General features: G+C 42.7%; 1 protein-coding gene across 4 annotated transcripts in view; it reads left to right on the top strand.

Annotated features, from left to right (window-relative positions):
* The window catches only part of celsr1a (cadherin EGF LAG seven-pass G-type receptor 1a), an 82956-nt gene that overhangs the window by 30298 nt on the left and 27577 nt on the right, over positions 1-25081 (top strand). For 3 of the 4 annotated variants that reach the window (XM_066723935.1, XM_066723932.1, XM_066723933.1), the window contains exons 2-9: positions 536-1174; positions 4068-4290; positions 6600-6715; positions 8257-8345; positions 12452-12532; positions 23453-23610; positions 24341-24504; positions 24695-24820. In XM_066723935.1, coding sequence (XP_066580032.1) covers positions 536-1174; positions 4068-4290; positions 6600-6715; positions 8257-8345; positions 12452-12532; positions 23453-23610; positions 24341-24504; positions 24695-24820 — 1596 coding nt within the window. The remainder of the gene's footprint in view (positions 1-535; positions 1175-4067; positions 4291-6599; positions 6716-8256; positions 8346-12451; positions 12533-23452; positions 23611-24340; positions 24505-24694; positions 24821-25081) is intronic. The other variant, XM_066723936.1, reaches the window with a different exon arrangement.

The raw sequence follows: 25081 nt of genomic DNA, 5'->3' as shown, positions 1-25081 counted from the left end.
TCAAACTAAATATCAGTTTGTTTTTAGTGGGCATCAATAAATAAAGTATGGTACTTCATAATAAGCATTTATTCAAAGATGAGTATTCAGATGTGTCACATTTTAATACTTTTTACCAGCCGTAATGCTCAATATTATACAAAACAATAAGATGAGTAGGTTATATGTTGATTTTTAAACCCTGTGAATGAGGACTGAGTAACATTGAGTGCATAGAGTTATAACCAATTTTGGTGGTGAATATAAAACACTAAGAGAGTTAGCTTTTATAGTGCATTTCTAAGGGTTTCTTGTTATGCATGATTGTGATGATCAGTGTGAGTGTGAGCGTGAGCATAAAGATGCCGTTCTGGTTGGTCAAGACTGTTCTGACATTTTCTCGGTTGGCGTCAGTCTGATGATTTTACAATAAACTATTTCTTAATTACCCTTCTAACTGTATCAAAGAGGACCTTTTTGTCATTAGCAGTATGAGACACAATTGTTAAGATGTGACTGGTGCACAATAACCGACTGACGGGCTGCTGTTTTCCAGACGGGATCCACCGGGTCACGGCCATCTGCACGCTGAGAGTCACCATCATCACCGACGACATGCTGACCAACAGCATCACGGTGCGGCTGGAGAACATGTCCCAGGAGCGCTTCCTCTCTCCGCTGCTGTCGCTCTTCGTGGAGGGCGTGGCGACCGTCCTCTCCACCACCCGGGACGGCATCTTCGTCTTCAACATCCAGAACGACACGGACGTCCACGGCCACATCCTGAACGTCACCTTCTCCGCCCTGCTGCCCGGCGGCCTCCGCAACCAGTTCTTCCCCTCGGAGGACCTGCAGGAGCAGATCTACCTGAACCGCACGCTGCTGACGCTCATCTCCACACAGAGGGTGCTGCCCTTCGATGACAACATCTGTCTGCGCGAGCCCTGCGAGAACTACATGAAGTGCGTGTCGGTGCTCAAGTTCGACAGCTCGGCGCCCTTCATCAGCTCCAACACCGTGCTCTTCCGGCCCATCCACCCCATCAATGGGCTGCGCTGCCGGTGTCCGCCGGGCTTCACCGGGGAACTGTGCGAGACCGAGATCGACCTGTGCTACTCGGCGCCCTGCTTCAACAACGGCACCTGCCGGAGCCGTGAGGGCGGCTACACCTGCGAGTGTCACGAGGATTTCACAGGTCGGTGTCACTCAGGTTTGCGGTTAATGTGGTCGCGAATACTCTTTGTATTGACTTACCCTGTTTTTACCCCTTGATTTGTGCACTGGGTCAGTTTCAACACACTGTTTCCTTCAATCAAAGTCCATAAGTTGCGGTTTGTCACATTTCTTCCTATCAAGGTTTTGGTTGGTCATAGAGGTGGTTCAAAAACGGGTTTTTGATCCAAAACGATCTATTCCCCGCCTCCATCCGTTTCCTGAACCCAGTCACCCTTCTCCCATTTCTCACCCAATTAATCAATTATACCAATTAGCTAATTTACAAATACATAATTGATTTTTCTATTCAATCAAAATGGATGAGTGTAGAAAAGCTTCCATCGTCACAGAGCACAGGGTGAGCTATATGGCAATTGCTTTTTTGGTTATATATGGTATTTTCCGTGGTGCTCGTATGTGGGCAAACTCCCGTCTCTGCTGTGCTTCGTATGTATCCAGCCTTTGATAACGTGGCATTAAGGATCTTGGCATATTTGCTTAACTCAGCACTGTTGTACTGCCTCAGCATGGGGAGATGATGATAACATCAGCCCTTGTTTTAAAGGTGTATGCATGCTGTAGGGGCACATAACGGGGTTATCTCTCGTTAGATACCGGTTGCTGTGATGTTTTAATATCAGCCGCTCACTCACACACGTGCTTATCTGGTTGATTATAGTGCACTGCGGTACCATGGGATTGTATTCAATTCCATATCTATCTGATCACCTTCATTTTGGTAGTGCTAGGCCGTGTTACCTGGCAGCCCTTGGATTTCAGACCCTGTATTCCAGACATCAGTCACTCCAGTTCTGACTCGAGTCTTGACATTGGTTTCGGGTGCGAGTTTAATTGATTTCAGGTTATTATGCGTAGTTAATAAGTAATCCAGTCTATTTGAGTTAGGACTCCTTTGCCACGCTGTATAGTGGTTCATTAGCGGTATGAAGAGATCTGAAGCCCTCCAGTTATCCTTATATGATTTTTTTATTTAAGCCATGGTTATCAAACAATGATTTAGTCTACATGGAGTTATATAATCGCACGTAGGGATGTTTGAATAGGGAATTGTTTAGCTCCACTCAACCATGTTCGATTCAGTGAACTCCGACCCTGTGAAAAACCTCCCGGTTGACAGAAGCTTTAAAAAGCTCACAGATTGAGGAATGTCACCTGGCAGGAAGGCTGACGTCTTAATATTCGCCTCAGAGGCCACTTCTGGAGGGACTGAGCACTTGCTCTTTCTTCCTGCAGTTGTAATTCCTGCAGGAATTCGGGTCCTCTAATGTTTCACGTTGTTGAGGACAACAGGTGTATTTATGGCATAAAGAACCAGACCCGTCTTTCATCCCCTCTGACAGCCTGCAGAACCTGATGATATAATTAATCTGTGAAACTTCTCCGCCATAATGGCCAGGCTGGCTGAGACTTCCAAGCTCTCCAGTCGTTTCCGCCATGCGCAATTACAGGCTAATAACACGCCCTCGTTCCCAGGCCCGCGCTTTGAAGGTCACAGTTCAGCCCCAGGTAGTTATTTGTCATTTGTGGGGCTGATGACAGCCGCTCCGTCCGCGTCCACCTAGTGTTTCTGACATTAGAAGAAAATTGATCCCTGTAATGCTTTTTGAAAGCGGATTATCCATCCAGCAATAATGTCATTACCAGCGCCTTGGACCTGTATCCTGCTCAGTGAGAGTATGGATGCTCTTTGTCCACTTCTTGTCTGCGTAATGGCGACATGTAAAACCCAGATTAATTGTAAATACATCAGCGGTACAACATTACAAAGTTGTGATTGAGTTCTGACTCAGGGCAGCGGCTGTTTTCGGCCCTTTAACTCCATCATCCTGTGTCATAGTCTGACCCACATTTGCAGACTTTTCTATTGCATAGGCCTAGTCTTTTAATAAAGTTGTTTGCAGAGTTGGATAGTTACAAAACTAACAGATCTGAATTATTTTCCGTCAAAGACCTATAGCCTTGCAAACAGCAGGTCAATGCCCATGTCTTTACTGACTTCAAGTTTCTCCTGATTTCCCATTTAACCGAAGTGATAAGGAGTTTATAGCTAGTCATGATTGTGTCTCTGTAATCGTCTTTACTTCTGAGTGCTGTGGAGGTGATGCACAGCTCTGCTTTGCTCCTGTGCGTGCAGTGTTGTGTATTTGATATTTAATTTAAACATGAGATATAGCCACTGGGCTTTGATGGCACACCAGAGCGCATTCCTCTGGAAAGTAATTGCAAAACCAAAACAGAAATTACAGAAAAGCAAACAACGGGTGTAAACAAACGGTCGGGATTATGACTCACGTGCGAGTCTGGTAGTTAAGAGAAGCACTTGTGGGTTGAGTTCTTCACATCTCTGTGCCCTGCTGATTTAACAGCCTTGGCATGTTTATTGTACAAAGTAAATATGGTTCCCCGTCTGATTTGACTGATACTATTCAATTCCTGCTGCTAAATGGGACTATGAGGCAGCTGTGGCACATATTTAATTATTGTTTATTTGGTCCTGATACATTGTAGTTTCGTATGTGTGTTTAGGCAACAGTGCCTGTGAAGATGAAATACCAGTTTCTGCTTATTGTTTAAATCCTTTTCATGCAAACTAAAAGGCGATGAAATAATCACCTAAATACAAATACACACACTTCACTTGAGTCCATGCTGTCACAAAGTGTTGTACACATGGTTCACTCAACTGTCCCCCTTTATGAACGGCACCTTGATCAATAAAAAAAAACAAAATCCCAAGAGGAGAGGTATAAACAAAGGACCATGTAGTATAGGAGAAGTAAATCTAAATCCGTGGAAATTTGTGAATCGGGACGATGCAAACAAACTCTTTGTGTTTGTGCGTGTGTCCACAGGGGAGCACTGTGAGGTGAACGCGCGTTCGGGACGCTGTGCCCCCGGAATCTGTAAGAATGGGGGCACCTGCATCAACCTGCTGGTGGGCGGCTTCCGGTGCGAGTGCCCCCCGGGGGAGTACGAGCGGCCGTACTGCGAGATGACCACGAGGAGCTTCCCGGCCCAGTCCTTCGTCACCTTCAAGGGCCTGCGCCAGCGATTCCACTTCACCGTGTCCCTCACGTGAGTCCGCCGCCTCGTCTGGGGGTCTCTGTGAGACCTACCCTCACAACTGTGCCGTTTTAAACCACCCCGCCAACGTTGATGATGTATTTCTTCATTATCTCTGTTTCTGTTTCTTCCCATCTTGGTTTTGAAAAGTTTCACTGAGTCTCCGAGTGTCAAGAGGATCTGTAAATTCCTCCCTTTGGAAAATTGATTCATGCTATCATGGTCTGTGGGGGAAAATATGCGGCCACCCAGTATTTCAGAGCTCTGTTGAAGACCCTTCCAGCACCAGTCTCTTCAGTGTTATATACTCCCATTAATCATCCCTCACGATGCAGCTCGACGTGATCATTGAGGAGCTTAAACACTGTTCGGTCCTGCAGCCTGATTGTTCTGCTATTCTTAACAATGTAAAACTGGAGTAAAATAGATGTTTTAATATTCATCATATGTTGCTGCTCCACCAGTTTAGAAACTTGAATGTCTGTTTGTTTTACAAAAGTGTTCTCTTCCAAATATTGTGAACGTCCCTCTAACTAGGTACATAAGAAAAGGATTTAGGCGGTAATTTGAACTCGCTCTGTCTTTGATATGTCATATAGCGTCGTAAGTAGATGCTGCTGTTATGTAATTGGTTTTGGAAAACATGTTGTGAAAACTACCGAAATGCAGGGCTGTCACGTAGCTAGACATGTTTGAACCCATAGCTGCTGTCTCTCTGTATGAAGCGTTTAATAAGGAAGAGAGTCTCACCTGTCATGTTAGCCTTTAGACATTGCTATGAAGAAGGAATTTGGGGAAAATACTTTCAGATGATAAAATGAAATAGCCCAAATCTTTCTGTTGACACTTTAATGACTTTGCTCCACTTAGAGGGGTCTGGGAAATAATACTCCATGTAGAAAACCAGAAGGGAATCATTTAACACCTGTAACACGATACGCATCAAGTTATGAATTAAAATACAGTGCATATAAGATCATAAGAAAGTGTCCGATCCAGAGGAGGCCATTCGCCCCATTGTGCTCGTTTGGTGTCCATTAATAACTAAGTGATCCAGTCTGTTTTTGAATGTTCCCAAATTGTCTCTTCAGCCACATCGCTGGGGAGTTTGTTCAGATTGTGACGCCTCTCTGTGTGAAGAAGTGTCTCCCGTTTTCTGTCTTGAATGTCTTGAAGCCCAATTTCCATTTGTGTCCCCGGGTGCGTGTGTCCCTGCTGATCTGGAAAAGCTCCTCTGGTTTGATGTGGTCGATGCCTTTCATGATTGTGAAGCCTTGAAACAAGTCCCCACATAGTCTCCTGGCACATAAAGTATTTTAAAGTAGTGAAGAAGTATAGTTCACATTTTAGACCTAAAAACAAGAACAGAAACAGGACTACATGACTACCTTTTTGTCTTCTGATGTACCTCAACCAAAAAAAATAGAAAAGAAGAAAGAAAATGAAAAACAGGATGTTCTGTCTAATCACTTGCTATACTCTGTGTTTGCCTTCACTGGCTGCTGTATCCTGCCTACCTACCTGCCCCAATCAAATCTGCCCTCTCTCCCCTTCCACAGTTCACAATTCCCAGTGACACCGTGTGTGTTGCCAGTGTCGGAATACTCATTTCCTGTGGTCCCAGAGCACAATTCGCACAAAATCTCATCTGCTGTTCCTGAAATATGCGCTGGGTTTTAAAACTGTCTCGTAGCAGAGCCCTCAATCTAATGAATGGCTCATAAAAATGCAAGAATGTGCCTGACTCTGGTACGGCACGTCCCTGAGACATACAGATAAAAAGAGACGTTTTGTTTTGTTTGTTTTTTGTTCTAGACCTCGCCAGGGTGCTTGTGAGGTTGTGTCACAATGAAACAAATGTAATTGTTTTAAATTTAGGATTGCAGAGTCCTTTTCTGCAAAGACGTCGGTGTAACAATTTTTAATTGTGACACTGCAAACACACCTTCTTTGTAATAATCTCTTCTTTCTCTGTGTTGGAGGTGGCACAACAACGGGAGAATTAACCAGAACTCATTGCAACATGACCAAGATCTCCTGGTGCCAGACGGGCAATAACTGCTGGTGGAGGCTCAACATTTAATAAACCTTGCCGTGAATTATGTGAAGCATCTCGGAGGAATGCTCCCACCGTGCTAGTGCTTTCCAGAGCAGCAGATAAGATGCTCTTTTCAAACAACTCGGCTCTAGATTTATGCGCTCGTAATCCAGGCCGATTCTGCCCAGGCTTTGGTCTGTTGTCATAGGGAGACCCCAGCGATGCAGTAAACCCCTCAGCGATGCGGTCCGATAAAACTCACACACTGTGCTTTCTTCTGCAGGTTCGCTACGCGGGAAAGGAATGCCTTGCTTCTTTACAACGGACGTTTTAACGAGAAGCACGACTTTATTGCGCTGGAGATAATCGACGAGCAGGTCCAGCTGACGTTCTCCGCAGGTAGGACACCCGGGTGATGCTCTGAGACTTGTCAAACCATTCGCTGTATCATTAACTTATGTGAATATCTCCTATCTACGGGCTCCTTTGGAGGTCAGATTATGGCCTCACATGCTTCTCTCCTTCATTGACTTATTTATTGAAACAAATATTAAACTGATTATTGACTCATAAATTAAAAAAAAAACATTTATATCTTGCCTCTAAGTTTAAAATATAACTAGTGTAAAAAGAATTTTAATATGACCTAAAACACAAAGACCATTAATCCTTCAGTCTACTATCTTTTGTTATAGTAAGTAATAAAAATGATTCATATATTACGCACATGAACGATTGTTTGGTGCATTCAGTGCCTTATCTTTGTTTTCTTTTCACATCTTATATTTTAAGTGCCCGTTTAGTCAGTAGTGAGGTTGGTCTTGGTTTAAATGGTCCTTTGTTTAGAAATGTGTACGTTAGGAAGAAAAACTGGTACAACAAAAATAGTTTTGCAACTTAAGCTGTTACTTTAACAGATTTGGAAAGAGTGGTTCATTGTCAGCTTTAGTCCAGTCTCTTCCATCAATCTGGCTTCCTCTATACCCCCCAGACGCGCTCAGAGGAAATGTTAGTGTTGCCATTCGTTTTGGCGTTTTATGATCAGCCCACAGGCCAGACTGCGACGTGGATCTTGTTGACAAGTTCCCGACTGATTAGGGCAGCTTTCATCCATGTGCTTTGGCTAGAGCAGGGGCCGTCTCTCGCTGCTGTAAAACCGTCCTTTCCATTCGCGACCCCCAGGTCACAGCCGAAAGGAAGAGATAAGACGGCCAGAGCTGCTGTAGATACTTTTCTAAGTGGATCTTTGTTGGATGAGAGCCTATAAAAACATGCAAATATGCTTGTTATAAGAACATATGACATCTAGGAGTGAGAGAAACGTGTCAGATGATTGATTTAGGCCCAGTCTACTCTACGTAACCGATCTTGAGAACCGTACATGAATACAATCTCGTAAATCCAGCTCAACACGCCACACGGAAGAACAACTGTAGGCTTTCAGGAAAAGCTTGGTTCTTCTGTTGCAGTATTTAGTAGTGTGCTCGGTTTCATTTGTAGGACCAAAACCACTTGACTTTGTAGACACAGTCCAACCCATGTTGACTTTAAGAAGTTCTTTGAAGACTTCTGTTGTGTAGAGAAAGTGTATGGGAAAATGGGGAACGGAGTCAGATGAAACTCAAGATTACAAAGAATGAAAATCAAGTGGTTGAAAGGTCAGTCATACTCCCAGTCAACCTTGACACTGAAGAGAGAAGATAAATTTGGTTGCAGTTGGTGTTTTGTGGTTCTGTTTGCAGTGTATCAACGTTCGTTCCTCCCAAGGAAACTTCAGCCCTTGGTAAATATGTTTGTCTGAATCTTGTGTACATCCGTATCAGTTAGGCTAACTACGTACAATCGAATACCAGGGAATTCCCAAAAATGTAATAAATGTTGATTCATCGATAAATCAGTTCTCTCACTGACGTCTTGTGTGTTCCCTTCTTGTTGTCCAGGTGAGGCTAAAACCACAGTCGCCCCGTTTGTCCAAGGAGGCGTCAGCGATGGCCAATGGCATTCAGTCCAGCTCCACTACTATAACAAGGTAAGACAGATATTTATCTTTCATTTTTTTCATTTGAGGAGTCAATGCTGCTGGTTATGACCCTTAAGGAGATATGACCTGAACTTACTGGTTACTTGTACATGGTCCACATAGTCAATTGTTTGTGTTGAGTCTTCATCGGACGTGTGGTTCCTGTCTGCCCAAACATAGTGATGTAGACAATGGCTTGGATGCTTTATTTCTGGTAACACTGTTTTCCCATTTTGAATGTCAGCACTGGAAGTCGCTTACTGTTTCTGTGTCAAGTTCATGATTTGTGTTGAAGGTACACAAGTGCTTTACCGTGTGCATTTTCAACAAGTGTTGTAGCTCTTGGTAAGTTGGATCTTTCTGGATTGTCACTGACAAGAAACCTGAACATCGCATTTTCAAGAAGATTTTATTGATACTTCATGTCTTCTCTTCCTTCTCTTCCACTCACTATACATATAATTTACTAATAACTATAGCAGGCTTTAAAACAAACCTTAGCGAACTGTGCTACTTGTTTGCAGAGACATACAGGCGGTGAAATGTTTGAAATTCATATGTTTTTTTTAATAGCAGTCTCAAAAATCTACAAGGCCAGAATTATCAGTTTGTTTATTTCGGGGAAAAGTACGGCACCAGAAATAATAAAAATAAAGCCTTTATTGATATTTGTCAATATTATTAGTGCAGTCTATTCAAAACATACCCAAGGAACATTTTTATTTTAAGCTTTCAAGAATAAAAATATCTCCTTACTATATGTTCAGATTTTTGTTACTGCTGTATTCAATGATGTTGAAAATATACACCTTCATCTGTGATTAGTTTAGCAGTTATTTGCATGTTACCCATATATTTACAACTTGGATTTAATTAGAGACCTGAGATGATTGAAAAGTCAGTCAGTATCTCCGCCCAGATTGCATTTGCAAGGTGTGAGAGAGGAAAGGATGACAGATACGCACAAGAACTGAAATACCTGCTTTGGAATTGGGCTCCTGCCCTGCATGAACATTTCGTTTTCTTTGAAGGGGTTTTCTTCAACTTTATTTATTTAACCAAACATAGCTATGGTAACCAATTAGATTACCAGTCGCGGCATATTCCTTTCTTCACATTTATTTGTTTTCAGTGAATTAGTGTGTCACTTCCTGCTTTGTCCGAGCCGTTCAAAGCACACAGAAAGACTTCACTGTAAACCGCATGAGAACAAACACAAACTGGGTAAATATAATGGCTTGTGATCAGACCACCGGCTGAGATGTTAACCCTGTCAATACAGGGTTTTTTTTGTTTTTGTAATGGACATTGTAAATTGAAAAACAACAAATATCAAAATGTATGCAACTTTATTGTGTATGTTTGTAAACCACAAACCAGAAAGGCAATTGGAATTCATTCTGGCATCCAACTACACTTAACTGGTGCAAAACCAAGCTTGATTTTGCTCTGTCTTCTATGAGGTTTGCTTATATATATGAACTCGAAGTCGCTGAAGCACCTTTTCTGCTCTGGGGCTGATTTATAATGCCCGTACATCACCTCTGTGTTGTTGCTGGGAAATTGGGTTCCTGTCTGATAACCTGGTCATGGATTGACAGTTCAGTTACAGCTCTTTAACTATGAGAGCACGTGACTAGTAAGCATTTCATACCATTTCAGTTTTTGAAAAAGCTTTTAAACTAAGAAGAGCTTAAGCAATATCAAGTCAAAAGTGTATTATGATGATATGTTTACTCTGTGTGGGCTATATATATATATATATATATATATATATATATATATATATATATATATATATATTTTAGCTCTTACTCAGTATAGCATCCAACATTTAATTTTAAATAGCTTTTCAATTCAGTGGCCTTTTCCATTAACTTAGCTTGCTTAATTGGATAGAATGAATGTGTACAATTTGATATTCGCCAGTAAATGCATATAATTTAATCATAGCGTTTAAAAAAAAAAATCAAAGAGATGAATTCATGTATATGGTTATTATAGTGGAAGGGACTGTATTTAGCTCTGACTTTATTTGTATTAATGTAGCTTTGATGGATCTTTACTCATGAATGAGAGTATTACAATGTAAGAATGTAAATCTTTCTGACTTGCGTTGTCTTCTCTCTCGACTCATTAATGAAATGGACTGCTTACTTCTGATTGAGTGTGATGTGTGTTTGCAAAAGTTGCCCAAGTACTCTACTGCAAATGTGGTATTAATTTAACATGGTTAACTATGGAAGACTGCAGCATACAATTAACAGACTCTTTAATAGCAGTATGACAAAGCACGGATAATGTTTATATTAGTTATTTTTCTCCTTTAAGTATTCATGGTTACACTGTGCCACAAATACAGTGTTTGTTAAGTTCTCCCCTATTTAAAATTGTCAGTATTTTATAAATTACAATGCAGAAAGAGAGTTCTGTGCAGGAAGCTGTAATTACCTGGCACGTAATTAACGATGATGTCAGAGCGCTGCAGTCTGGTGGAGTGTGGCATCATTCCTCCACCTGCTTAAAAATGACTTATTCTGAAGCGACGAGCATCGGCCTGCTGTGTGTAATTAGCGTTGTTAGATCCACACGGGATCAACACGCAAATCCCCCCCGACTGTCGTGTTCCGTTTTGTTTTTGATCGGCCTTTGTGGAGGATTTCGGTAGGCCTCTCTCCAGGCTATGCAAAGGGTTCCCCCTTTTGAAGTGAGAGGCAGGAACGTCGCAAGAGTATATTACAAAGACAAACCTAAAATAAGGCGACTTCTGGTGTAAAAGCCGTAGGTTGTTACACGTTGATGTACAGCAGATCTTTTTGAATCAGTTCAGTTGTGTTCAGAGCTGTTTCCAGCTCCAAACACAGAAATATTCCCTAAACTAAAACCAAGGCCACCCCTGTGATGATTTTGCACAACCTGGGAATACCACCGTTGAGGTTTACTCATTATGTATACAAGCCTCCACCTCCTATAATCTCCTTTACCTGCGGGCTTTGGAAATGACTCAGTCATGTACAGTGCATGAATAGACTTCAGTGCCTCTGCTCTGGATATCGCACCGTGTTTTCTTTGCCTCCGGGCGAGTCTCTGAAATCCCTGTGTTTGCTTTTCCTGTAGATGTCAGTTAGTTTAGGTTGCAGAAGAAACAATAAAGCTCTCGTTTGCATGATTAATGTTAGGAAATCCAATTGTTTTCCTTTCACTAAGCTGTGGAGCAGATTTCGGTTGCCCCCAGACGAAAGGTTAACAACACTCTTCTCACGTTAAAACCATTTTATCGGAGATATCATCAGCCAAGCGTCTGATTTTAAGTAATCCTCAATGCCCCAGTGAATTTCTGTGCATTTTTTCTTAATGTTGTCCTTTCCAGTGGTTTGATATCCTCTTAAGAATAGGCGGGTTGATTTAAGCCTTTTCTGTTCATTTCGCTCTTTCAAGACGCATCTTGCTCACGGTGCCCAACAGGTTTAGCCGGACCCTTTGTTAGCGGTTAAGTGAGAAAGGATAGGATGTATGCGGCAGTTTGTGTTCAGCTAAACAGCGTCTCCAAGTGCAGATATGTGTCCGCCCGTGTTCACAGTTTGGAGATTCAACGGATTGAAGTCCGTAAACGTAGAGTTATTGGGATTATTATGAGATCTGGGGCGGAAAAACAACAACAAATAGATTTTGCGAAGTACTGTGAACTTTTCTGAAGGTGACACTGTTTGCTACAGTTAAACAAATTCACAGTTCAAAATTAAGTAGTTTTCGGGTTTTTTTGTTTGTATTTGTCTGCACTGTTCAGATTATCTATTTTTCTTCCTCCTAATTATATTTTCCTTGCTCATGTTGTTTATGTCTTAGAACAGGTGAATGTATGATTACAGTGTGTTAAACCTTCAGAGGACTGGTAAAGGCATGATCTAGCTGCAGTTTTGAGCTTTGCTTCCCAGCTTAATCCAGAACTCGAACCCGTCCTAGCCTGGGCGTGATCTGGGCTCCACTGAAGACCGTGAGCGGACGCCTGGTGACGTTGACTGTACTGTTGTGCGTGCCTGGAGGAAATCTTCAATCGGTGGGGGCCAGGGTTTAAAGAGAATCTAATTCAACCTTTTTCTCGATTATCTACCCAGGATAGCCTGCACATCCTTGACTCGAGCGGGGTCCTGCATGTGCCCATTTATACAGCATGGCTGGAACTGAAACACAAGGAGGTAAAGGGACTTGGCCACGGTCACGGCGAGTCGGGTCTGGCCACTCGGCCGCTCTGCCTCCTCTAGTTACTGTGGTGTCTGTGTATCCTCCTTTAGATGAGGGCTGGTGAAAGCACTACCACATTTCTCTCATTCTTTCTCCGAATCTTAAGTGTTGCCTTACATTTCAAACACCTTGAAATCCCTCTGTGCAATCCGTCCAGCGGTCTAGGAGAAAGATTTGGCATCGTATTGCACTCTTCTCTAATATGAGAACATTCTATACTATATATATGTGAATTTACTCCTCTTAGGAGCTGGTACAACAATTGTCAAGGTGTTATTTTAGTATTGGGCATCCCTGACCTGTTAACATATCCCAAATTTACAGAGAAACCTCTTTCCGTGGAAGTGAAAACTGTGATTGATGCAGTACAGCTGTTTGTTTGGCAGCAATGCATACAGACAACTAGTCTCCTATTTTGTCAAATTCTGGCTATTTGAATTATTCATGGTTGTCAAAAGTCCTGGTCATGGTAACATAAAAAGTAAACTAATTATAAAGAACGAGTAAGTTAATATCAGACATTAAACAAATTTAAAAGGATAGTAAATATATAATTGTTTTTTTAAAGCCTATTGTAAATAACCTCGCCCTCTTTGTACTCGAATCGTTGTGTGTGACCCCAGCTCAGCTGCCTGTCAGGTGCGTTTGATTTTCAGGGGGAAATTTATAGCTTCCTGTCGAAAAGCCGTGTTTGTAGCGCGGCCTTTGATAGGACATGTACAAAGGTTTGAGTTTAAGTGCTCCCCGTAGCAGACAGGAAGATGGTGCAGGAACTGGATTTATGGGATGTTTTTGTGGAATGTGTAGAGCGAAGGGAAAAAAACATTTCTGTTGTCCACTTAGATCTCCCTTCAACTGCCAGGGCCATGAGAGTTTATCAGTGAAGGAACGGCAGTTGATACCACTTGCATGTGTTTCAGATATCTGTTTTTGTCTCAATTTTCTGTTTGCTTCATTCTATCAAGGCTGAAGTGTTTTTACTCACTGTGACCGTAGGATAGTCATTTTAGGGTCACTGCTTTACACTTCGTACGAGCTGGTGCCAGGTTGTCGTAGCTAAAATATCAGTGCAGTTTCTTGAGTTGGAAAAGTACTTGTATGTGTTTATGTATGAATCTGTGTTTTCAGATCATTGAAACTTCCTTGTGTAAGCTTTCCGTTGATATGATTTGGCATGCAGTGCTTTAAAATGCTATGAAGTTCTCTGACTTTGATTGATCAGTTTTTATAGTCAGACTATTAAGTTGTGTATCCAATTTCTGTTGTCGTTTAGACAGATATTGTTGTTGTTGTTTCTGATGAAGTGTGAGAGTTTTTAAAATGTGCAGTTTATAACATTGACACTTTTTTCAATCTCAGTCAACACTCTTCAACATACTTGGCTGTTGATGTTATGCAGTTGAATTGTGAAGTTTTATTTCAACTCCCACAGTAGATTCTTATCCTGAACCCTTTTGTGAATGAACACAGTGGATATCAAATATTTCTACTGAGGTTTAGTAGAGGAAATAGTGTAGACATTGTCAAAAGGGGGACAAAACATTGTCTCACAAATAAAGCATTGACCCAGCTTGACAAAAGGATTAGCTATCTTACCGTTGTATCGAGCGGTTCGTGTCTTACACATATCTAAATAATAATAATACTAAAACGCACCGAACGTGTACACAGTAGAAGGTGAACACATTTCTGTGAGACATGGAGACACTAATGGGTGAAGTGGGGGTATTCATCCATACCCTTTTTTCCCTACGTTTACTTGACCAGAAACGACAGGTACATGTTAGTAGGATATCGTCTTTCCTGCTGACATATTTTCACTAATAAGGGAGGTCAGGTGACTGGTGGAACAACAAGTATTAATAACGGTAAGGAATTTTATCTTGCCCGTCCCTCTCAAATAGCAGGCTGCTACCGAGACGCTGCCCCGTGGTTGGGCTGGGGGGACGGGCCTATGTGCTTCAAAGGAAGGAAGCTCTCAGGAGCTCAGGATGCTCAGACAGGCGCAATTACCTCATCTCCTCAGTCTGGCTTGAAAATTATAACCGATAAGATTGCTGCCCTTGGGCTCCCAATTGTGCTGCCGTCATAAACATTTAATTTGCTTTCATAATTCGAAGGCTAATGCCCTGTAAGTAAATATTATTTTGGATCCGTTCAGTGTTTAGGAACTTCAGGAAGCATTTTTTAAATATGCTTTCTAATTAACACATAATTGGGGGGCAGAGATGTTTTGATGCCAGTGTAACTGGGCAGTACAACGCCTTGTACAGGATATACTCTTTATGACAACACAAATGGCATCAGACAAGTATTCGTAATGTCTATAGTATGTGTAAGTCCACAGCTGTCTTCCTGGACGGGACGCTGTGTCAAGCGTCTTTCGATAGATGAACAGAAGGCACTGGAGTGTCATTTCTGTCCGTCTCTGATTGGCCGTTGCAGTTGACAGCAGCGGTTGTGCGAGAGGCTGGGGTCAGGACTCGGAGCAGGCCGGGGAATGCGTACAATGCTGTCCTCCCGGCTATCTGACGTCATGCGTCCTCGTGCTGACAGATGCGCACGGGCCCTCACAGTGACATGCCATTGAAGCTGGCGGAACAGAATGCTCTTGTCCGCTATGTGATGTGGTCACGGGGCCCTGAAAACCACAACGCAGAAACCGCATTAGTCCCCAGTCGTGAGAGAGACCCCGTCAGAATCGCACTGCGGTACATCCTTGGTGTCAGTGATGTATTACAAACCCTGTTCTAGAAAAAGTGGTAGCTATGCAAACAAGTGTTGCCAAGCCAGAAAGAGGAAAACATCTAAAAACTCAAGACTAATCCTTTTCTAAGCAGCTCAGTTTTTGATCTCTTATTTTGATTTTACTTATTGCTTATTGCTTATTGTTTCCCTTTATAGCCAGTGTGTCTTTGGTTTTATTCGAAGTGTTCTCATTAACTGCAGATTTGTAATTCAGACCAAAGCACAACACTCTTAAAACTCTGCCCTGGGCACTTTTCAGTGTCTTCAAAGTCCACTGGTCAGCTGCCAATTCCTAAAACAATATTTCATATTGTTTTTCCTTTGGGTAGAGAAAGCTGCAATTAAGTGGCCAGTTTGTAGTGTGTAATTTGTAATGTGTGAGATTGGTAGGTTGGTTAATGTTTATATGTAATTCAGCCCATATTTTTGTGAAATAGCGAGTAGTGTACTTTTGTTCCTTTGTGTGCTGCTACTTATTCTTAATAATGATTTAATTTTGGGATTTGGTATTTCAAATGCATCAGACATGTTATGACATTGTGATCAAATTCCCAACCCCTAAAACTGAAATATTGACATTGAACAATTACCATTTGTCACATCAGGTGAATTAAAGCACTGTTGGTCACATTTAAATACCCTACCATAATGTATTTTTGTATTATTTGATATGAAGAACAAAATAATAACCCTAATGGCTGAAAAGGTCTGACCGTAACAGTGTGGAAAGAAGGTGTGATGTTATTTTGGCATTCAACCTCAGGGATAGATAACCCTGTAATTAAACTACACAATGATAAATCATCTCCATTCCCACTGAGCATCAGTTTCCATGTTGTAAGAGCCCCCAGGCCACAAAGTATCAGATAGCCTGGCACCATGGAATCACAAAAGCATTGTCAGAGAGACCATATTTGTGTTGGCGGGATTATTTATGAGTGGTTTCTGTCCAACAAGACTAATCTCTACACCGAACGTGTGAAGGTTCAGCGCCTCTATTTGTCAGGAGTCAGTCTGCCTTTTCTTCTCTGAAGTAGTGAATGCTCCTGGATGCTGGTGTGCACTTGGGTTAATATTCAAGTGGTTTGGTTGCAGAGTTTATTATTTGTAATCGTTGCTGTGCCTCACTCGGCACCTCAAGGCTCCCCTGCCTCGCCGTCTCGGGATGCTTTGCTTTGCCACCTGCATGTGGGAAGCATTTCTGTTTTGGTTTGTCCCCCCTCCAAATTCAGTTTCTTTGATATATTCAGCTTCAGAAGTCCCCATGTTAGATTCCTCACAATGTGTGCACTGTGACTAAACACACACGCATGTGCATGAGTCAATTTCTTCAGCCCTGGCATCCTCTTGCCCTGCGTTTGCCAGGGCATGTCGGCCGAAAAGATTGTTGTTGTTTTTCTTCATCGGCACAACAAAGGTAACGAGATGGTACTTGATATCTTTAAAAACCCGTATGGTTTTCTACCTTAAAATTGTCATTTAAGGATCACTTGGTCATAGTAAACTCTTCCTGAAATGGATTTAATTATCATTGTATTAATCAATTATTTTCTAACCAAGATTAATGAGTTATTGAACAGGGATGGATTGATGATATTATTATTAAAATGTATGCAACATTTCACTTCTTTGTTGTACTTTTGGGACTGTATTGCATTTTAGATTTGACATATTTATATTCTGAGGCACAGATTTAGAAAAATGCGTGTATCCTTTCCCCCGCCCCTGCAGTCGGCCATTTGTTGTAACATGAAAAGGATCTCGGGACACAAAACGAGCATCTGTATCCCTCGCCCCGAAAAGACAGAGAGCACTTGATGAAATGGGGTTTCCTTACACAGTGAGAAATGTGACCACTGTAAAGTATAGCTTTGAAATGCATTTCCTGTCCTTTTAGGAGTACAACAACATCATCTCTATGTAAGCCCCAAAGGCAGAGACAAGGCTTCTGTGTAGTAACAAAATTCTTCAGTAATTCAATATAAGTTTACATTGTGAGCCCCACTATGATGTCATGGCGCAAGCACACACCGTAGCACAACTGCACCCCATACACAACTGGACCGAGTCGCATATTGTGTGTGTCCGGAAACCACAGAAAACAAAACATGCAGGTCTTTCTTTTTGTTTTCTTCTTAAGTGTTCAGATTCACCCATCGGTGGAGTGAAGTTTCAGCAGACCAGAAAGATAGCAAATCCTATTTCCTCCTGCCTGCAAACCCAAACAAAAATCAGCTCATATTAATGATCTTTTCAGTTTTTTCGAAAGCAAATCCTTTCACAAGTTTTTATTTTTTTGTTTCTGTACTTTCTTTTGCTGTGCCAGTCACACTTTCTAGCCACTTAATGTACTGCTACTTTAAAAAGAGACACTGTTACTAAGACTAGTATATGGTGATAGATAACAGTATAGTCTGCCAGGATCTTCACTCGATGGCACCTATTTTTTATACGGTTGGCAACAAAAGTGTGCCCGCTCCCCTGCCCCCCCCACACATAATAACCATAATAACTCATGCAATTATGTTGTAGACGCTCCCACTCTCATTTTTCATTCCCTCTATTGTTTTGCCTCAACGGTATTTGTGTTCTCCTGTCAGATCGTTTACATGTTTGGGTTTTGGGATATTATGAGAACTCAAGAGAAGTCCTAAGCAGACATTTAAAATAAAAAACGACAAACCACAAAGCAGCCTGGTCCTTATGGTCGTTCTTAACCCAAAAAAAGTGCACATTGCTACCTATTTCCCTTCCTGGTTCCACATAACCTGTCGGGATTATCCATATAATTCATTTGGACACTAGACAGTCCACTATGGATCTGCAGAAGCTCTCCAGCAATCGTGAGCAGCTGTCAGCAGGGACAGCAATTTGTTTTCTTTGGCCTTTTTTCTGATTTCTGTAGGGCTTCTGCAGATCAAACCTGTTACCATGCGTCCGACAAGCCTGTCTTCCTTCCAGAGAGACACATTTCATGAGAATTACCATGGGAATTATCCAAATCACAAAGGAAGGCAGGAGCATCGCTTCTCAGTGAGGGCTTTTACCCCACGATTCTTTGTTTGGGTTTCTTTTTGGAGATCAAATAACAAATACAGGTTTGGTGTTGACTTTTTGAGGTGTAAGTGCAAAAACAGCAAACAAACAATCGGAACCTCAACAACATAACCGAACTTTGTCCGAGTTTGAAAGCAGTCTGTGCCTCCGGAAGCAGGGAAGTATGTGGTTTCACAAAATGTCTGTGGTGTGCCAGCTGGTCAAATACCGGCTCAGAGCAGCACATGTGGGTTCATTCACCTCGCCCTCCTCTCCTGCGTTATTTGTGTTTAATTGGAGGCGGTGAATGGAAGAGTGGTGCGGTTAGTTGACTCTTCCCTCGGTGTGTTAAGTCTGCAGCTCAGGAAAGGTCCAGAGATTGTGAGCCCATGGGAGTAGAGAAATGTGCAGCGGAGATTTACTCTGTACAGTCTGTCGAAGCCGTGACAGCTGTAATCGGGCAACAGCTGGGGGTGAAACCTGATGTGCAACAACTGTACCAGTCTGCTCCTTTTATGTTAGAAATAAATGGTCCTAACCTAAGGGTGCGTGTGTGCGTGTGTGTGTGTGTGTGTGTGTGTGTTATACTAAATATATAAGTATAATCTAAGTGATTGCAGCATTGCATCAAGCTGCTGATTGCAGGATCTCAAACCGTCACCTCTAACTACACGCCTGGGTCATCAGTGGCAGACACCCACTTACATGCGGTGTAAGATAATACGAATTATCCTTGGAAATTGCACTTTGCCTGAACTTAACGTCATTATGTTCTAAGGTTTCGGCAGGCAGATGTTCCTCAATATCTCCGGCAGGGTACTGGGTGGAAGACAAAAGCCAGAGCTGGATTAATTCTCCTGCCTCCTTAAGGGGGCTTTAAAATGGAGATAAATTGAAAAATGTGACGGGTCCGCTGTGTTTAAATTAAATTAATCTCTTCACCTGTTAGAGTGGTAACTGTATCACAAAGAGCTTGTAACTTTGTTACCCATCAAATAAAGACACAAGGAACAATATTCCTGTTCAAATAGCTTGAGAACACTTTTTTTTCCACGTTGGAAGTGAATCAGGAGCATATCATCAATCAATATGTACTGGCATCCATGCAGGTGGCTACAGGAAAGCAACCCTAATGTAAAAGCGTGATTCATGGGCATTGGTCTTATATTTAAAGCAGAACGATTATGCTGTAGCGAGGGCAGGAAGTCTACAGTGCTTACACAGACTTACAGGTGGGGGTGGTCTTGTCACCATGTATTATTCTCCAAAAGCACCAGACTAATCGCAGCAGCTTCGAGGACTAGTGCGTACAAAGCCCTTCAGCTGAGCGAAATCAGACTGGAAAACGTGGGATGAAGTGCCTTCATCGCTTAAGCTTGTTTTCACTGCCCCGCTCTCCTGCAAACACTCTCCTGTGTCAGCCCGCTTCGGTAGTCTACCTGTTTAGGTTTGCAGTGTTTGTCCTCGTCCCACATTGTCCTCCAGGAGTATCAACCCGCCAGGAATGCCAAACAGCGGGCCGGAGCTAAACGAGCTAATCTTCTGTTTTTTATTAAACAGAAATTCCTCTTGCCTAAACAAAGCTTTTTCTCCAGGGCCCGAAGGCAATCCTTTGGCACCGTAAGCGCTTGCGTTATCCCTCGGCAAACACTGATTTACTGCTGTTTCTCTCTTGTTAAAATAGCAGACAAGAACCTCCATTCATGCGCGATCATCAGTGCGTGGTTAAATACCTTTATGAAGACCCCTTAAGCCCTCATAACTTTGTCCTTTCAAGTTAAAGAATTCACATCAATCTCAAACCTTTTCTTCATGTTCATTTCTCTTTACTGATACTTTTTAAAATAAAATAACGTGTTCGAAACACACTCGTGCTGTAGACAGATACATTTCCTCGGGAATAACACTGTCAGATATTCAGACCCTGTAAAGTGTTTCAGGATGACAGACGAAATTAAAGACCGAAATTAAGTGAAACTATGAAATCTATCAGAGGCATTATCAGCGGCCTGTGTCGAGATGTTTCGAGCACTGCTGGGGCCTGTTGAAATATGGTTTAGCTCTCTGCCCTGCCTTGTCATTCATGCTTAACCTCTCCTTTATTTTCAACGCACTCAAACTTAATCTGAGTGTTCGGGGTTAGAGGAAAAAGAAGGGATGCATCCCTGATTGGAATACTATACGTAAATTATATCTGTGAGTCCCCGTGAACCAGCTCGGCGCTCTCGAGTGCTGAAGCATTGTTGGAGAAAGCAGCTATTTTCTCTGCGCTGTTGGTCACAGGCCAGCTGGTTAATGAGAGGAGCGCACAGGGGCTGGCGGGCCGCTGAAAGAGACCTGAGCGTGTCTGAGCCGAGCGCTGCCACGGGACCGAGAAGGCCTGTCTTTCTCACAGTCATTAGTAGGTGCAACTTGTTGGAGGCGCCATCTTGTTTGAAGAGTACGATGTCATTAAAGCTGAGGAGTAGTGCTTTAACACACTTGATTTGTAAGGGTAGGCATTGAGAATCTGTAGAGTAAAAGTAAATGGCTACGACCTCTTGAATATAATTTCTGCTCCTCGCCGGACTGGTGTGCGTAGCTGCTGCTTTTGACCAATTATATCCAAGAATATAAACACAAACTAGTGTTTTATGAGTGTCGAATCATTTTTGTGTGCATTTCCCCCTGTGGCTGAAAGGTAAGGCTAAGTATGGTATTTACGCGACTAAATCTAAACAATATTTACACATACCAGACGTATAATGATATCATACACCCGATCATTTACCGAGGCATTGCGGGGAGGCACTTTTTTATGATTCACGCACAGATTGGGGGCTGAAGAGTGTTTCAAGTTTGGTAGTTCCTGCTTTCTCTTGTTGTGTAGTTGTCAAATCAGAATGTCTGTTTTTTAAGAGCAATATGACCTCTGTAACCTGTAATTCCATTAGTGGCAGAAGGGCAAAAGATTTTGTGCTTTATTACTGCTTTAGAGTGGACTTTAGCCTTGTTTTATCTACTCTCAAAATATCAGATGGAAATTCTATATAAAGAAAGCCTTTTTTTTTTTTTTTGGCAGGCACTATAGGTTTTGTTCTCCCTATTTGGTTATGGTATAAAGATTAAGGAAATAGTTCTGGGGATTTTTGTATTTATTCTCTCCCCCTTCCTTAAATGCCACAGCCGAGTGTTGACTGGAGCAGACCCAGACAGCAGAGATATGGATGCAAACGTCTTTAAGCCAGACTTCCCTGCGATGTGACATCCATTTTATCCAGATTAGCGTCCATACACTTTCGATCTTCAGCTGATCGTTTTCAGTTCAGTTTGGCCGGTTCCGTCTTTATCTTTTATAGGTGCGAAGCGTCGGCCGCATTGTGTTTATCTGTCAGCGCTGGCGTTATCCTCCGATCTGTGGAACGCCTCGTATGTACTGAGTAGGTGGCTGTAGCCAGGGTGTTTGATTGTGTGAACGACTTTATAAACAGCAACGAGAGGCGGGTGGAGCTCGTGGAAAAGGCCCCGTGCCAGAGGCAGTCTGTTTGTGTCATTTAGAGCTCTTTTTTCATATGTCCATTGGCAGGAGGCCAGTATTTTAATTAGATTTCTGCGCCATTCGTTTCCCTTTAAAGCTTTCAGAGGCAGATGAATTATGGGACGGCCCGGATTCTGTATTAAAGGTAAATGGAGGGCCCACTTCAGACTCCCTCCAGTTAACGACCTGAATTCTTTCACAGGGGATTAAACGGGGACCTTGAGCTCTCCCCGAGCGCCCAGGCCTGGATTTAGGTATCCCAGCTGCAGACTCTTAAGTCCCTGTCCCCTCGTGTTACTCTGTGTCACCCTGCGCTGAGAAATTCGCTCTGGCTTTGTTCTCAAACGCGCTCACAGACAGACTTGAAAGGTAGAGCTGATCTGCCCAAGACTTTCTGCTGCGTAATGTTGGCTGGGTCTATAAAAAAGATCATAACAATCATCTTCTTTGCTAAAGTGCCACAATAATGCAAATTAAATTATCACTAAATTGATGATTAAGTATTATATTATATTCCTTTCTAATGTTTCATTGTAAATAGCGAGAGACAAATGACACAAACAAGTGGAAACCTTGTGAATAATGTTCAGGAAGAGCTAAAAGGGACTTTTAGAACTTCGGGATTCGCTTCAATCGTACATAAGCAAAGGGCAGTGACCTATTGAAAGTGACTTTTGACAACCTCTGTAAAATTATATACACCGTACCAAGCGGCTGGCGTTGCCATCCGTATGTTTCCTCTTTCTGCAGAAGGGATGGGAGGCCTGTTTATCTGTTTTGACTTTTCTTTTAAATAAATAAGGTCCAATTTAATGTGATGTCATGGAAAATATGAACAGTATTTTATAGATGGAACAAAATAAACTTCACAGGCAATAAGTTGGTGGGAGATAACAAACATTATTATCGCCACAGAGTGGAAAATGTTTTGCCCCCGAGAGAGAGAGAGGCGAGACACAGAATGCACCATCAGACAGATGATAGTTACAATAACACCATTAGGCCCGTGCATTAGAAACGCCTAAACGTGACCTCTCAAAAAAGCACCAACCGAAATTACACTTTCATTACACCGCCCGAATGTGCCCATTTGTTTGTCTACAGTGAACAAATTGCCTGTGTCTTCAGGCATGACGTTCAGAGATGACTTCTCAATGAGCCCCACTGGTCCAAACTTTTCTGTGTGCAATGAAGTAGTGCGTTTGTGTGCAGGAGATCTGTTTAGCACTCACACAGACGATACACAATCTTCAGATCGGGCTGTGTAGACATTTTAGACCTAAACAATGAGGGGGGAAAAAAAAGGCAGTTTGAGAGTTTGATTATATCGGCTAACAGTTGTTATAAAACAGACTTGGTTTAATTATATAACTCTTGACCTAAGTCGGCAGTAGTGCTCTTGAGATTGAAACACAAATGAGTGAACTGTTGCCACTGATGGATGTTTATACTGTGAACACACTGCCTTTTATAGTGTCTGTTTACAAGGGTTGTATTTTTAGCATTCTCTTGAAAAGCCCACACAGGTGACACACTCACATCTAAGCCAAGTCATTGTCGCTTTGTGTTGCAGCCCAATATCGGACGCCTGGGGATCCCTCATGGCCCCTCGGGGGAGAAGGTGGCGGTGGTCGCGGTGGACGACTGCGACATCGCCATGGCCGTGCGCTTCGGCAGCCAGATTGGAAACTACTCCTGCGCGGCCCAGGGCACCCAGACCGGCCCAAAGAAGTGAGTCCCCCTCCCTCCGTCCCCAAGTCTTTCGCATTTCAAGTGCAGATCTAGACTATAGACTATTCTTGGTGGGACCTAAGTGTAGTGTTAAATATACACCGCAGTGCCTGTCAGTGTGGATTACCAGGGATGTCCATTTCATGTGTGGTACCAGCTGGAAAGCGCTGGCAGTGTTTGGGAAAGCATTTCGCTGCCAACATTTCTCAAGTGGTAACCTTCACCTTCATGAGAATTAAGGCAGGCTTCTGGCTGCCAGCGGTGTTTTGCAAAGCCGAGTCTGAAGTAGAGCAGAGCGCAGTCAACGCCATCTGTTTATATCCCCAACTGTTTACAGCTTGGAGACCGATCGTAATTGGGTTTCATTAATAAATGGTTCAGAGAAGTAAGTGAGAGATGGGGTGGTGTGTTCCTCCTCGTCTCTCAGTGACTTCTCTGAACCATTTATTTGACCCCACAGCCTTCTAAGATCAGGACTTGCCCACTGTGCCATTCCCTGTGGGAGAGGTTTGATGCTGGCTGATGTATACTGTTCACCGAGAGGCTTCACAAATCTTTTCTTTCCTCTTTTAGTAGTTAAAATCACACTCACCAGTTTCTTCCTATTTTGGTTCTCATTTGTTTGTTTGTTTTCTAGCTCCAGTTTGTGTGAATTGAGCTCCTCTGTAGACCTCTTCTCACTTTCGGGAGAATGTTATCCACAAATAATGTGCTGATCTTCTCCTTCCAGGTCCCTGGATCTCACCGGGCCTTTGCTATTGGGTGGCGTTCCCAATCTCCCAGAAGATTTCCCGGTGCGAAACCGAGAGTTTGTGGGCTGCATGAGGAACCTGACTATCGACAGCAAGCCCATCGACATGGCCAGTTTCATAGCAAACAATGGCACCATCGCAGGTCAGCTGACTGGCTTCCCAACTTACTGAACTCTAACGCTCAGTGATACAGAGTGTTATCTGATAAATAACAACAGACAGCTCACAAGAAGTGTGATTCTGTCAACATGGACAACCGTACGATTAGTCGTTTATTATTTTTGAACATGGACTCTGAATTCTAAGATCTTCATTGTTTTTCTCTGTTGCAGGCTGTACGGCCAAGAAGGATTTCTGTGTCACGAATGTCTGCCTGAATGGAGGAACCTGCATAAATAAGTGGAACACCTACGGCTGCGAGTGTCCGCTTCGCTATGGAGGAAAAAACTGCGAACAAGGTCAGCGTCCCACAAATAATCTACTGCACGGTTTTATTAATTATAGACAGTGACATCAGTCTCTCTGTCCGGATTTGTATCTATGAGTCGTGGCTTCCGGTTGTGTCATTCGGGTCCATTTGGAGTCCAGTTGTGCTCTCCGGCCTCCTCCCCTGTGTTCCTACAACCGTAGGATAAGAGTCACATTCTTTCTGCGCTGATTTATGGGAGGCGGTGTCTAAACTGGTGATTCTCGCAGCCCTGTTGTAAGGAAACAGACGC

This window comes from Amia ocellicauda, chromosome 15 (genome assembly GCF_036373705.1).
Source record: "Amia ocellicauda isolate fAmiCal2 chromosome 15, fAmiCal2.hap1, whole genome shotgun sequence".
Classification (NCBI taxonomy): domain Eukaryota; kingdom Metazoa; phylum Chordata; class Actinopteri; order Amiiformes; family Amiidae; genus Amia; species Amia ocellicauda.
The sequence above is the reverse complement of the archived record's forward strand: the minus strand, read 5'-3'. Positions and strand labels throughout refer to the sequence as shown.